Source organism: Saccopteryx bilineata, chromosome X (genome assembly GCF_036850765.1).
Source record: "Saccopteryx bilineata isolate mSacBil1 chromosome X, mSacBil1_pri_phased_curated, whole genome shotgun sequence".
Classification (NCBI taxonomy): Eukaryota; Metazoa; Chordata; class Mammalia; order Chiroptera; family Emballonuridae; genus Saccopteryx; species Saccopteryx bilineata.
In genome coordinates this window covers 121,441,077-121,454,360 of record NC_089502.1, presented here as the reverse complement: position 1 = coordinate 121,454,360, position 13,284 = coordinate 121,441,077, and the positions used below count along the sequence as shown (strand labels likewise).

General features: G+C 38.8%; 1 protein-coding gene across 3 annotated transcripts in view; it reads left to right on the top strand.

Moving 5' to 3' along the window:
- The window catches only part of GK (glycerol kinase), an 80,879-nt gene extending 68,795 nt beyond the window's left edge, over positions 1-12,084 (top strand). For 2 of the 3 annotated variants that reach the window (XM_066248764.1, XM_066248765.1), the window contains 5 exons: positions 277-397; positions 527-670; positions 4,152-4,232; positions 6,817-6,903; positions 9,159-12,084. In XM_066248764.1, coding sequence (XP_066104861.1) covers positions 277-397; positions 527-670; positions 4,152-4,232; positions 6,817-6,903; positions 9,159-9,169 — 444 coding nt within the window. In that variant the 3' untranslated portion in view covers positions 9,170-12,084. The remainder of the gene's footprint in view (positions 1-276; positions 398-526; positions 671-4,151; positions 4,233-6,816; positions 6,904-9,158) is intronic. The other variant, XM_066248766.1, reaches the window with a different exon arrangement.
- The last annotated feature ends 1,200 nt before the right edge of the window (positions 12,085-13,284 follow it).

The window sequence follows — 13,284 nt, the reverse complement described above, 5'->3', positions numbered from 1 at the left end:
ATGACCCTCGGAGCTCCTGTCATCTGCCACGCACTGGGAGCTTTATGGTTGGGGTAGATGTTCAGTGGCACATATTAGGCAAATGAAGTAGCACTAGCAGGCATCAAGGCGGGAAAGCCGAGTAGAAAATAGAATGGTTTGGTTTGGCAGGATACGAGGGTGAGTACAGAGGTGTAGAGAGAGAAAAGGTTGATTGTGACCAGACCAATGAGGGCCGTCTGCAGGCATGTCACTATGAAGTAGTTTAATTATGTTCATTGCGTTGGTTTATTTAAGATTTTGGATGCCATGAACCGCGACTGTGGAATCCCACTCAGTCACCTGCAGGTAGACGGGGGCATGACCAACAACAAAATTCTTATGCAGCTACAAGCAGACATTCTCTATATCCCAGTAGGTTAGTAAACCTTCTTACCTTTGCCTTCTCAGACTAAAGCATCTTTTGGAAGAACTGGGTTTTTAGACATACATAAAAAATAACTAACTAAATAAATACACCGTTGTTGATGTACCTCTCCTCTCTCAGTGAAACCCTCCATGCCGGAAACAACTGCTCTAGGAGCCGCCATGGCAGCGGGGGCTGCAGAAGGAGTTGGCGTTTGGAGTCTGGAGCCCGATGATCTGTCAGCCGTCACGATGGAACGCTTCGAACCTCAGATCAATGCTGAGGGTACATTTTAAAGATTGAAACCTTTCATGATATACTGTGAACACAGGCTCAGTGAGAGAGAGCTTGCCTTTCTGGTTATTCATAAGCTAAGGAACTGAGTACAGCAGCAAGTTGTACTGTTTCCGGTTTGGCTCTTAAGCATGTTGGGCTGCACTTAGTTTGGATGAGAGAAATCGCTCCTTATAAAAAGGTCTTCTAGAATTGCATTTTTACAGTTCACACTTCTCCAGTCCTTTTGTGTAGGAGGATAACACTGCCACACTGTCAGTTCTAGCTTGTTCGAATAGCCTTTTTTTAAAGGGAGAAGGACGATGTAGCAGCCACCCACCCTAATGTCTACCCGGGATCATCTTTGGTGCCAGTGGCTCAGTTTTAGGACATGATTGCGCTAAGGGACATTCTGCTCATTTTTAAGCTCAGCAGACAAAACAGCCAGACAAAAGCAGCAACAGTTTAAATAAATGAGGATTAAATGTCTTATTCACTTCCTAACTAAACTAAGGCCAAAGGTCTCACCAACACCTTTATTAAAATAGTGTAGGAATGCTACTCTAATTGAAACAAATGTGAGTATAAAAATAAGGTTTTTATATATATTAAATTTGGTTTTATAACTTCTAAAAACCTATGCTTGAAATAGCATTGGAATGAATTTTGAGCTATTCAGAAATAAGCTTCAAATGCATTTTTAAGTTTCTGGAAGACTGTGCCAGCGCTTATTAATTTAATTCATTCTTTTCCATATACAAGAGAATGCATTGTAATACTAATGATTTTATAGTCAGACACTACAGCATGTACCTTAATGTAGAAACATGTTTCAAACTCTGATATTCTGTCTGGAAATAAGTTTTCACTTTTATATATTGGATAAAATATGAACTTCAATTTTTTTTTCTTTTTTTTGTTTTGTTTAGTTTTGTTTTTTTAATTATTAATTTGAATGAGGTGACATTGATAAATTAGGGTACATAGGTTCAGAGAAAACATCTCCAGGTTATTCTGACATTTGATTATGTTGCATACCCATCACCCAAAGTCATACAGTCTTCTGTCACCTTCTATCTGGTTTTCTTTGTGCTCCACCCCTCCCCCCCTTCCTCCCTCTCCTCCCCCTTCCCCGTAACCACCCCACTCTTGTCCATGTCCCTGAGTTTCATTTTTATGTCCCACCTATGTATGGAATCATATAGTTCCTAGTTTTTTCTGATTTACTTATTTCACTCAGTATAATGATATCAAGGTCTACCCATGTTGTTGTAAATGATCCGATGTCAACATTTCTTATGGCTGAGTAGTATTCCATAGTGTATATGTACCACATCTTCTTTATCCAGTCTTCTATTGAAGGGTTTTTTGGTTGTGTCCATGTCTTGGCCACTGTGAACAATGCTGTAATGAACATGGGGCTGTATATGTCTTTACATACCAGTGTTTTTGAGTTTTGGGAGGTATATACCCAGTAGAGGGATTGCTGGGTCATATGGTAACTCTATTTTTAATTTTTTGAGGAACCACCATACTTTCTTCCATAATGGTTGTATTACTTTACATTCCCACCAACACTGGATGAGGGTTCCTTTTTCTCCACAGCCTCTCCAACATTTGTTATTACCTGTCTTGTTGATAATAGCTAGTCTAACAGGTGTGAGGTAGTATCTCATTATAGTTTTGATTTGCATTTCTCTAATAGCTAATGAAGATGAAGTTCAAATATGAAGTTCAAAATCTTTTCTATGGCTGAAAAAAAATCAATTTAAAAAATTTTTATTGATTGATTTGGGAGAGAGAGAGAGACAGAAATATTGATTTGTTCCACTTATTGATGCATTCATTGGTTGACTCTTGCGTGTGCCCTGACTGAGAATCAAACCCATGACCTTGGCATATGGAAGTGATACACTAATCAATTGAGCAACCCGACCACGGCAAAAAAAAATCAACTTTTTAATAAGCAAATAATGGTCACAGCAAGTATATAGTCTTGAGATGCTAATCTGACTCTAAATCAAGGAAGTTTTGTGCACAGAGTTAAGGATTACTGTCTCCTGAGGAGAACCATCTTTGTGGTTTTTAAGGCCTTAGCCCCGAGTTGATCAGGTATATCGACATCTTTCCCTTCGCCAGCCTCCTCCTCTCCTCACAAAACACATGCGCATGCGTGCATGCATACACACACACACACACACACACACACACACACACACACAGGAATGGGCACCTAGATGTAGATAGTTCATTCTTACAACAAACATTTGTTTAGAGCTGACCACAGACCAGAAACTGTCCTTACATGGGAATAGAGAGAGGAATAAAAAGCGAGTCCTTGTCCCTCAGGAGACTCAGGTATCCTGGGAGAGGTCAGCAAAACCATGCAGATCCCCTGTGGCGGCTGATAGCCTGCGGTGTCTGTGAGGTGCCGTGGGAAGCTGGGGGCAGGCCAGAAGTGAGGCAGCGGAAGGCTCCCTGAAGTGAGTGCTGTCTGAGCAGCTTCTTGCGGGAGTGCAGCCTCCAGGTGCTGCGAAAGGCTGGCGGGCCTGAAAGCAGGGCGGCATCTGCATGCTGCCTCTCCTTAGGAGTGCAGTGTGCATGTGTGAATGCGCCAGTGCCCAGTTTTCTTTCGTCCTCTTGTGGTGGATTTCCACCTTAAAGAAATCCTGTCTCCTGGGAATGCAGGTTGAATCTTGTAAGAAATCAATACTTGTTAAATCCTTTGAATGGACCAAAAATAATTCTCTTTCTAGTCTTTCCACATTATAGCATACCCTCCGTGTATCCCAAATACTCACTACACTATCCCATAAAAAAGAGAAATCAGATTAAATTAGATCCCCCCTCTTTTTTTGAGAGAGAGAAAGAGACAGGAAGGAAGAAAGATGAGAAGCATCAACTTGTGGTTGAAGCACTTTAGGTGTTCATTGATTGCTTCTCATACTTGCCTTGACTGGGGGACGTCAGCCCAGCCAGTGATTCCTTGCTCAAGCCAGTGACCTTGGCCTCAAGCCAGCAACCTCCAGGCTCAGTCTAGTGACCATGAGATTATGTCTATGATCCCACACTCAGGCTGGTGACCCCGTGCTCAAGCCAGATGATCCTGTGCTCAAGTCGGTGACCTTGGGGTTTTGAACCTGGGACCTAAGCATCTCAGGTTGATGCTCTATCCACTGTGCCACCACCAGTCAGGGAAGAGATTCCCCTTTCTAATTCATCACCACGTGCTTGCAAATGGCCTGGTCTTAGCAGACATCCTGTCTCCCCTTCTCCATCACCCTTTGGACCATGCTGACTTTCCCCTCCAACTTCCGAACAAGCTTCTCTCCCAGCCATTGGCCATCACTAGCAAACATATTCTACCAAATGTGAATTCTTGTAAAGCCCCACATCGGTTCAATATGTGTAACAATTTGTCAAGAATGTTGAATGACTAGAACATATCAGTAACCTGCCTTTCATGTGTGTTTTTCCCATGTTCTATTTCTAGAAAGTGAAATTCGTTATTCTACCTGGAAGAAAGCTGTGATGAAGTCAATGGGTTGGGTTACAACTGAGGCTTCGGAAAGTGGTAACTATGTTTTCATTATTACTGCCACTTTGTCTTAGTATATTAAATAGCTTATTTAAGTGTCTGACCATATATACTTAGCAGAGTTGCTCTGAAGAAAAGCATTATCATAGATCCAGAGTTTCTAACATTTTGAAAATATTTTAAAATTGTAAACATAAAATGTAAATTATGAAGTTGATATATATATATAATTTATATATATAAATTATATATATATATTACTCCCATATCTTTGCTAATTGGTTTATTCCTAGTACTTTGATTGGTTATCCCTATTAATTTAATATATATATACACACACACACACACACACACACACTCCCATATCTTTGCTAATTGGTTTATTCCTAGTACTTTGATTTATAGCTTAGTTTTATAAAAATAAAATTATTTCTAGTTCCTTCTATTTTTCTAGTTTCTGCTTAATGAAAAAAATCAGCTATAGCCTTTGTGGGTTTTGTTTCTCTTAATGTCTTACTTTACCTTTTTGGGGGGCCGTCTCCATGACCTGAACCAACCAAAAGCTATGTTCATTTCAGAATATATTTTACTACTTCCTAAGCTGATTTGAAGTTCTTAGCCAGTGTATGTTATGGGATTTTATTGGAATAAGAGAGGAAGAAATGTACCAAGCATACTAAATTAGAAGTATCATAATAGATTAGGAATGGCTTTCAGGAGAAAACAGAGGACTATTTTTTAAACCATTTAGGTAAGAAAGTATTCAGCTTAAGTAAACCATTTAGTTATAAACAGCCTTAAGCTTTCTTTAATAAGCCTGTGCTTTTAAACAGCCTTAAACAGGCCTATAATATAGCATAATATTTTAATTATTTGCTAAATGCAAGATTTGGAATGGAACAATGGCCAATAGTATATTGAAATATAAACTTTACTGAAGAAGAGCTTATAAATGAAATACAACTGGCCTTCCAACCCCAAAGTGGGTTTAGAACCACTTTTTTTTTTCCTTTTTTTTTTTTGTTTTTTTGTTACAGAGACAGAGAGAGACAGGAAGAGGGACAGATAGGTACAGAAAAACAGGAAGGGAGAAAGATGAGAAGCATCAATTCTTTGTTGCAGCACCTTAGTTGTTCATTACTTGCTTTCTCATATGTGCCTTGACCGGAGGGCTGCAGCAGAGCAAGTGACCCCTTGCTCAAGCCAGCGACCTTGGGCTTTAAGCCAGCAACCTTTGGGCTCAAGCCAGCGACTATGGGATCATGCCTGTGATCCCACACTCAAGCCAGCAACCGCTCACTCCAGCTGGTGAGCCTGCCCTCAAGCTGGTGAGCCCACGCTCAATCCAGATGAGCCCATGCTCCAGCCGGCGACCTCAGGGTTTCGAACCTAGGTCCTTTGTGTCCCAGTCCAATGCTCTATCTACTGTGCCACCACCTGGTCAGGCTAGCATTACTTTTTCTTGCCTCCACCTCCTAAAATAATTTTTAATGTATCTGACTTTTAAAAGAAGCTTCTGGAACAATCCAGTACAACAGATCAGTATGATCTGTATTTTTAATTTTTTTAATTGATTTGAGAGAGACAGAAACATTGATTTGTTATTTCACGTATTTATGCATTCATCGGTCAGTTCCTGTATGTGCCCTGGCTGGGCATCGTGCCTGCAACCTTGGTGTATTAGACGACACTCTAACCAACTGAGCTACCCGGCAGGGCTAATCTGTATTTTTTAGTCCTGGGTGTTCCTACTTGAAGCTTCTGGGTTTTTTTCCTAAATAAGCTTAATGTCCTTTTTCTTTTAATTTTTTATTCTGAAACTCTGTTAGAAAACATCAAAACAACCATGTCCTTAGGCAATATTTTAGAATGTAGATTAATACAATTTAATTTTCAAATTAGAGTAATTTAATAGTCAAGTGCATTTTCTTATACAGATAATTCTATTTTAAAAAAGAAAATGAGCCTGACCTGTGGTGGTGCAGTGGATAAAGCGTCGACCTGGAAATGCTGAGGTCGCCGGTTCGAAACCCTGGGCTTGCCTGGTCAAGGCACATATGGGAGTTGATGCTTCCAGCTCCTCCCCCCTTCTCTCTCTCTCCCTCTCTGTCTCTCCCTCTCCCTTTCTCTCTCCTCTCTAAAATGAATTAAAAAAAAAAAAAAGAAAGAAAATGAAACCAGTGGCTTTGAAATTTACTTTTAGTAGGCTCATATAACTTCTGATAGCCAAAGGATCTATAATTTAAATTTGGGAGGAATTGGATTGCTTATTTTATGTCTTTGGGGGGGGGTTAATCAAGAAAACTAAAATTGACAGCCTCCCAAAAAAGTCCTCCATCAGCTTCCTTTGGCTTTGCCAGTGGAAGGCGTGCAGTCTCTATATGCATTATGTTCTTGGCTACTTGTGGCATGCTATCTGTATTGTTTGTTAATTGTCATACGCCTTCAATATTGATTATATTTTGATTTGAAATAATAACTCTTTGCTAGCTTTTATGAATATACTATTATTATAACTTATTTTGTTTTGCTATCATGTGATTCTTAACACAAATATTGTAATTATGTGTCTCTCTTTTGGTTTGCTTGACTGGAATCTCTTCTACTTGGATGGCCACAGGTGACCCTAGTCTCTTCTGTAGTCTGCCCTTGGGCTTTTTTGTAATGAGTAGCATGGTAATGTTAATCGGAGCAAGGTACATCTCAGGTCAGTTGCTCTTTAAATTAGACAATTTTATTAGTTAGCATTAATGTACTTGTATGTAATGCAGCAAAAAGTTTTCAGTGTTTTTTATTCTTCCTGTGCTTAGGAACCTGGGTAATCCATTAAAGGTCTAATTAATTAATCTTCTGTGACAGTCAGAATTAAGAACTGTGGCTCTGTTTAAGCTCTTTTGTTTTTAGTAGATATAATTTCTTTGAGGGGCTACATTCTGCTGTCAACTACAGCTCTGAGCAAAAGTGAAAATACTACTGTTAATGCTGAATGACAGGGCCTTCAGAGTGATAGATGCATGTTCAAGTATAATTTTTGACATTAATTATATTGGCTTTCAAATGTACAGAAGATGTTTTCTCAGACTACCAAAATTTGTTATGAATGGCTTAAGAACTTAATTCTGGTTAGAGCTTTGGCCAGAGTATGTTAGCAGAATTTCTGTAAAACTCTAAAACAAGGGGAAATTTTTAGTCCCTTTTGCTTTACTTAAAAGAATACATTCTATGAACTGAAGTTTGTAAAATGATTACGTAAATTGTGGTTGAATTACCAAAACTGAACTATTAATTAAAAAAAGAAGCTGGACTATTATTTTTGCACTTTAACTTCTACTGAATAGTCTCATGAAAGTAAAATCGCTCAGCATGTGATGGCATACGTTGCATAACATATTAATTTAAATATAATAATCATTTTGGAAGCTGTTCCCGATGATAGCTCAATTTTTCTTCAAATTATCGGTTTAATGGAAATAACTTGTTCCATATGTTGCCAAGAAATTGAAACGTTTTTAAAGTCTTCATGATTTGGGAAACAGTTCAATTATTTCTCTTAATTAATTAAATGATGACCTGGGTTTCAAATGTAAACTTTAAACTTTACTGATACGGGGCAAACATCTGTTTGTAGAAATCTGACAAGCCTTAATTCAGTTTGCCAGCATCCATTTGGTGCTTTATATAAATATGGAATAAAAATTATTTGTATCAGCAGAACATTAGGTTATCTTTTTATTAATGATAAAGCATGGGTAACTTGCATGAGAATTTAAAACTAAATTACCTTTTACTGTATTCTTCATATTTTGTTCAAATCCTCTGCTTCCATAATAACAATACTTTATGTGGGTATTAATGCTTTACTTTTTTTTTTTTTTTTTTTTTTGTATTTTTCTGAAGCTGGAAACGGGGAGAAACAGACAGACTCCCGCATGCGCCCGACCGGGATCCACCCGGCACGCCCACCAGGGGGCGACGCTCTGCCCACCAGGGGGTGATGCTCTGCCCCTCCGGGGTGTCGCTCTGCCCCTCCAGGGCATAGCTCTGCCGAGACCAGAGCCACTCCAGCACCTGGGGCAGAGGCCAAGGAGCCATCCCCAGCGCCCGGGCCATCTTTGCTCCAATGGAGCCTTGGCTGCGGGAGGGGAAGAGAGAGACAGAGAGGAAGGAGGGGGGGGTGGAGAAGCAAATGGGCGCCTCTCCTATGTGCCCTGGCCGGGAATCGAACCCAGGTCCCCCCGCATGCCAGGCCGACGCTCTACCGCTGAGCCAACCGGCCAGGGCCAATGCTTTACATTTTTACAAAGTTTCTGTATATATAAACCTATAGGAAATTAGCCGATACCTATTTTCTTCATGGAAGGGTCCAAATATTCCCCAGAAGAAGAGTAATTTAAATTTGTAAAGAAACGTATATGCTGTTTGGGGGAAATTTCTGTTATTTTTTTTTTCAGTATCCTGAGGGGTTTTTTTTTGGGGGGGGGTTGTTTTTGTTTTTGTTGTTTTTGTTTTAACTGCATGATGATTATCTGGAAAAGGAAAGAAAGAGTGCAGCTAAATATTTCCATTGAATTTTCGCCCCTCTGTTTCCTATTTGGTAAAGGCCCTGTCTCTTTGGAAATTGAGACATGGAGCATATCTCTAAGATGAAGGATACATTCGGTTTCCAAATACCTAGGCTTCCAAAATGGATATGGTTACCATCTTTGTGTTCTCTGTTGCTAACTATTGCTGAGATTTGAGAACAGCAGGATCGTTTGCTTTGGTAAACAATTAGCAACAGTGTTAATATGTGCTAATTTTGGGATTGGCTGTTCTATTTGTTGCATTTTTAACTGTGAATCAATATTTAGAAACCATATAAAATTTCTAACTCTGAAAATGATTAAATAGTCTTCATTGCTTTAACTCTTAAATTGTGTGTATGCTGTTATTGACATATATGGTTTTTGTCCCCTATTTTAGGTGTCCTATAAATAATTGCTCGAGCCAGGGACGTTGGGCTCAAGCTGGTGAGCTTTTGCTCAAAGCAGATGAGCCCTCGCTCAAGCTGGCGACCTCGGGGTCTCGAACCTGGGTCTTCTGCATCCCAGTCTGACGCTCTATCCATTGCGCTACCGCCTGATCAGGCAATGTGAGTCTTTATCTAACAAGAGACTCCAGTGATTCTGTCTCTAATGTGATGACACTATTCATAGACTTTGATTTTATTTATAAGTACTTGCTGCATGACGCTTGAAGTAGGCCTGTGGCTTGAAATAAAGAAAATGCAGCAGAAAGAATGCTATAGAAACATTTGGTGTGTTTTTTAACCAGCCGTTAAGATTGGACAGCCACCTTGGGAGCTGAGCCCTCCTTTGCCATCACTTCCTGCCCCGTTTCCTCTAAGATCTAGGAAGAATCCACATCCTGTCCATCAACAGCTCTCCTCAAGCACAGTCAGAGGCTGATGGGCCAGGATTTGATTCTCTGCACGACACACACTTGCTCAAGGGCTTATCACTAACTGGCTGAAATGAGCGACTTTGGGTTTCCGGTTAGCAGACCCCCAAACGTCCTTTTTTCTGCATAGAAGGGAGACCAAAGCATCTTCACTGAATGTTTCAATGGACTCCTCTACTAAATTCTAAAAACGGAAATTTAGTACTCTCCTAGCTTAGCTCTTTTTCTGAAAAGTATTTGCCAAAACTGAAGTTCTTCAGACATTTTACATGGTCTCACTAATTACACTGAATTGCTATCTGGGTCTTATAGAGAAAGATACTTTTTCCTTTTTTTCCCCATCTATCCTTTTTATATTTTTTACTTTATATATATAATGTACATGCCTATATATTTTATATACTGAGGGTAACCCATTTATAAATTAAGAATACATTTTACATGGTCTCACTAATTACACTGAATTTGTGTCTGGATCTTAGGAAAGAACACTTTTGTTTTCTTTTTATATTTCTTACTTTGTATGTATTACATACATGCCTATATATTTTATATACTGAAGGTAGCCCATTTATAAATTAAGAGCACATTGTATTCAGTAGATTATAATGGGGCTGGTCTTAAGTGGACCACTATGTGTATAAATATTTTAGGGAAAACAGCTGTATATGTTTTGGGCAATGGTTATACATATTATTTACCAGGAGAAACTTTTTCTTAAAGAGCCAACATTTAAAATTTAAAGTATATGTTCTATGTCAATAAAAGAAAATATTTTTATTGTGACTTCAACTACATTTCTTATACCTTACATTTTTATTCAATATTTTTAGCTGGATATATGCTAAAGGGGGAAAAAAACTATAGAATACTACAGTAAATATTCTTCTCAAACACAAGTACTAGTCTATATAAAGTTATTTTCCACTGACATAATTTTAAACATATTTGAGATCCTTTAGAGGGGAGGTCAAAAAATTTAAAAGTTAAGAAAAAACCCTTAGGAATGAATAAAGCCAAGGTCACTTGCCATCCAAATATGTTATTAATTGCTGATAAGCAATTATGATTTCTATTTAGGATGACAGAATTACCTCTGCTTATTGTCATGACAATGAAAAAAGGTTTACTAGTAGAAATGGCTTCCAATGAAACCAGGAATTTCTCAAAATGTTTATTATTTTGTGTGCCTAATCTAGCATTGTAAATGTCTATTTTAAAGATGTTTTCAAGTTCACTGCTGTTTACTACAAGCAAGAATATACTGTCTACTAATTATTTTATTCTATCAGTGCTGAAAATGAAAAAAATATTTATATGTTAATATAAAAGGCTTTGGTTTGTTTGGAATTAATGCTAACTCGGATTTGCAGTTCTCATTGTGCTGTTTCTCAACTGTTGACTCTGCTGGGTTTTATTGATACAGCTGCCACTTCAGTGACATTCATATTATATAAAGGTACTATGACATTACAAGTTTGTGGCAAGGTACTTTTAAACATGTTTCTACAGAGGTAGGTTAAGTTCATTGTAAATATTGTGAAAATCACTGTTCAAATCCTTTTCAGATGACATTAGTTTTCTATAAATTGCACTATTTATAAGTGTTTGAAATTGTACACATTGATATTTCATGATAAATGTACTTAAAATAAATTAACCCCTCACTCTTACTTGCATTTCTCAGTTACAGACTATAATTTCGATCTAAATGAAATTTAAAAAGATGTTTAGGAAATGAGAAACTTGACTGTTAGCACTTGATCGGGCACATTCTGAAGAGTAAACCAACAGCCAATGAAGTAGTTTCTGGAATGATAAGCACCTCAATCACTGTATTACAACAGACTACACTGTCCCATTTCAGCATCGGGAAAATACCCTGGCAAGGTCAGCAGCCATTATCAATAGAGTCTTGCCTATAATCCTGACCTGGTTTCATTCTGTGCTTGTTTTTCTCTACCTGGTTAGACGGTGGACTCAAGTATACCATTGTTCTCTCAGCTCAATAGCCAACACCTTAAATTTTTGTTCTCCAATAATCGATAAAATAAGTAGTGATGTATCTTTGCTTCTGTACTGATATCTTAGAATTTGTAGTGTGTTTCTTTTGAAGTGCCCCAAGCTCAGTGCTTTGGTTTGTGAGTGTTTTATATCATGTGGGAAGGCAGAATGATAGCTATTTAGGAGAAACCACCAAATGAAAGATGGCATAGCAAAGAAACTAACAACATTGACAGTAGAGTAGGTAGTATTTACCTCATAGTGTCTACCTAATAATAAGTAGAAGTATTAAAATTATTTTTATGGCTTTAATGAGGCATATTTGATATATAGAAAAATGTATATATTTAATGTATGCAATTTGATGAGTTTGGACCTATGCATATACACCTATCATACCGTCACCACAATCACAGTAATAAATATATCCATCACCTCCAAAAGATTCCTTGTGTCCCTTTGCTCTTTTGCATGTCTGTGTGGTTAAGAATGCTTAACACATGATCTACCCTCTTAAATGTTTAAGTACACAGTCCGGTAAACTGTAGGCACCATGTCGTACAACAAATCTGTAGGACTTACTCGTTCTGTGTAACTGTAACTTTATACTCATTGAATAGCTCCCATGTAGCATAGTTTACTCCAGGTCCACCCACATGGCTGGAAATGGTAAGAGTTCCTTCTTTTAGGGCGGGAAGTTTCTTCTTTCTTTTTTTTTTTTTTTTTTTTTTTTTTACAGAGACAGAGAGAGAGAGTCAGAGATAGGGACTGACAGGCAGGTACGGAGAGAGATGAGAAGCATCAATCAATCAATCATCAGTTTTTCGTTGAGACACCTTAGTTGTTCATTGATTGCTTTCTCATATGTGCCTTGACTGTGGGGCTAGAGCAGACCAATAACCCCTTGCTCGAGCCAGCGACCTTGGGTCCAAGCTAGTGAGCCTGCGCTCAAGCTGGCAACCTTGGGGTCTCGAACCTGGGTCCTCGGCATCTCAGTCTGATGCTCTATCCACTGCGCCACTGCCTGGTCAGGCTCTTCTTTCTTAAGGCTGAATAATCCTCCACTGTATGCACACACCACACTCTCTGTATCCCTTTAGTAAGTATCAACTCGTTTCAGTCATCACCAAAACATCCATCAAAGGGAGATGAAAAAAACTGTGATGCAGCCACAAAGTAGAAAATGTGTAGCTTTAGAAAAGAATGAGGATATTGTCTAGACACATGGAAACATTTGAGACCCAGGAGCAAGCAAGGTGCAGAGGAGAGTGTGTGTTACCTCTCTATTTTTAAAAGAAGATAGAGCTAGGACATTGGCCCATGCTGGAAGGACATATAAGAAGCTGTTAGTAGTGTTTACTTGTGTTACATGCCATTGAGTCGGCTCTGACTCCTGGAGACCCTATGAATGAGAGGTGTCCACAATGTCCTGTCCTGTCCTCAACAGCCCTGCTCAGCTGAAGGAACTATGACTTCTTATATGGAGTCAACCCATCTCACTGTCGGTCTTCCTCTTTTCCTCCTGCCTTCTGTTGTTCCCGGCATTATTGTCTTTTCCAAAGGACTCTGCCTTCTCATAATGTGCCTGAAGTAAGACAGCTTCAGATTTGTCATTTTTGCCTCTTACACAATGTTTCAGTCTTTT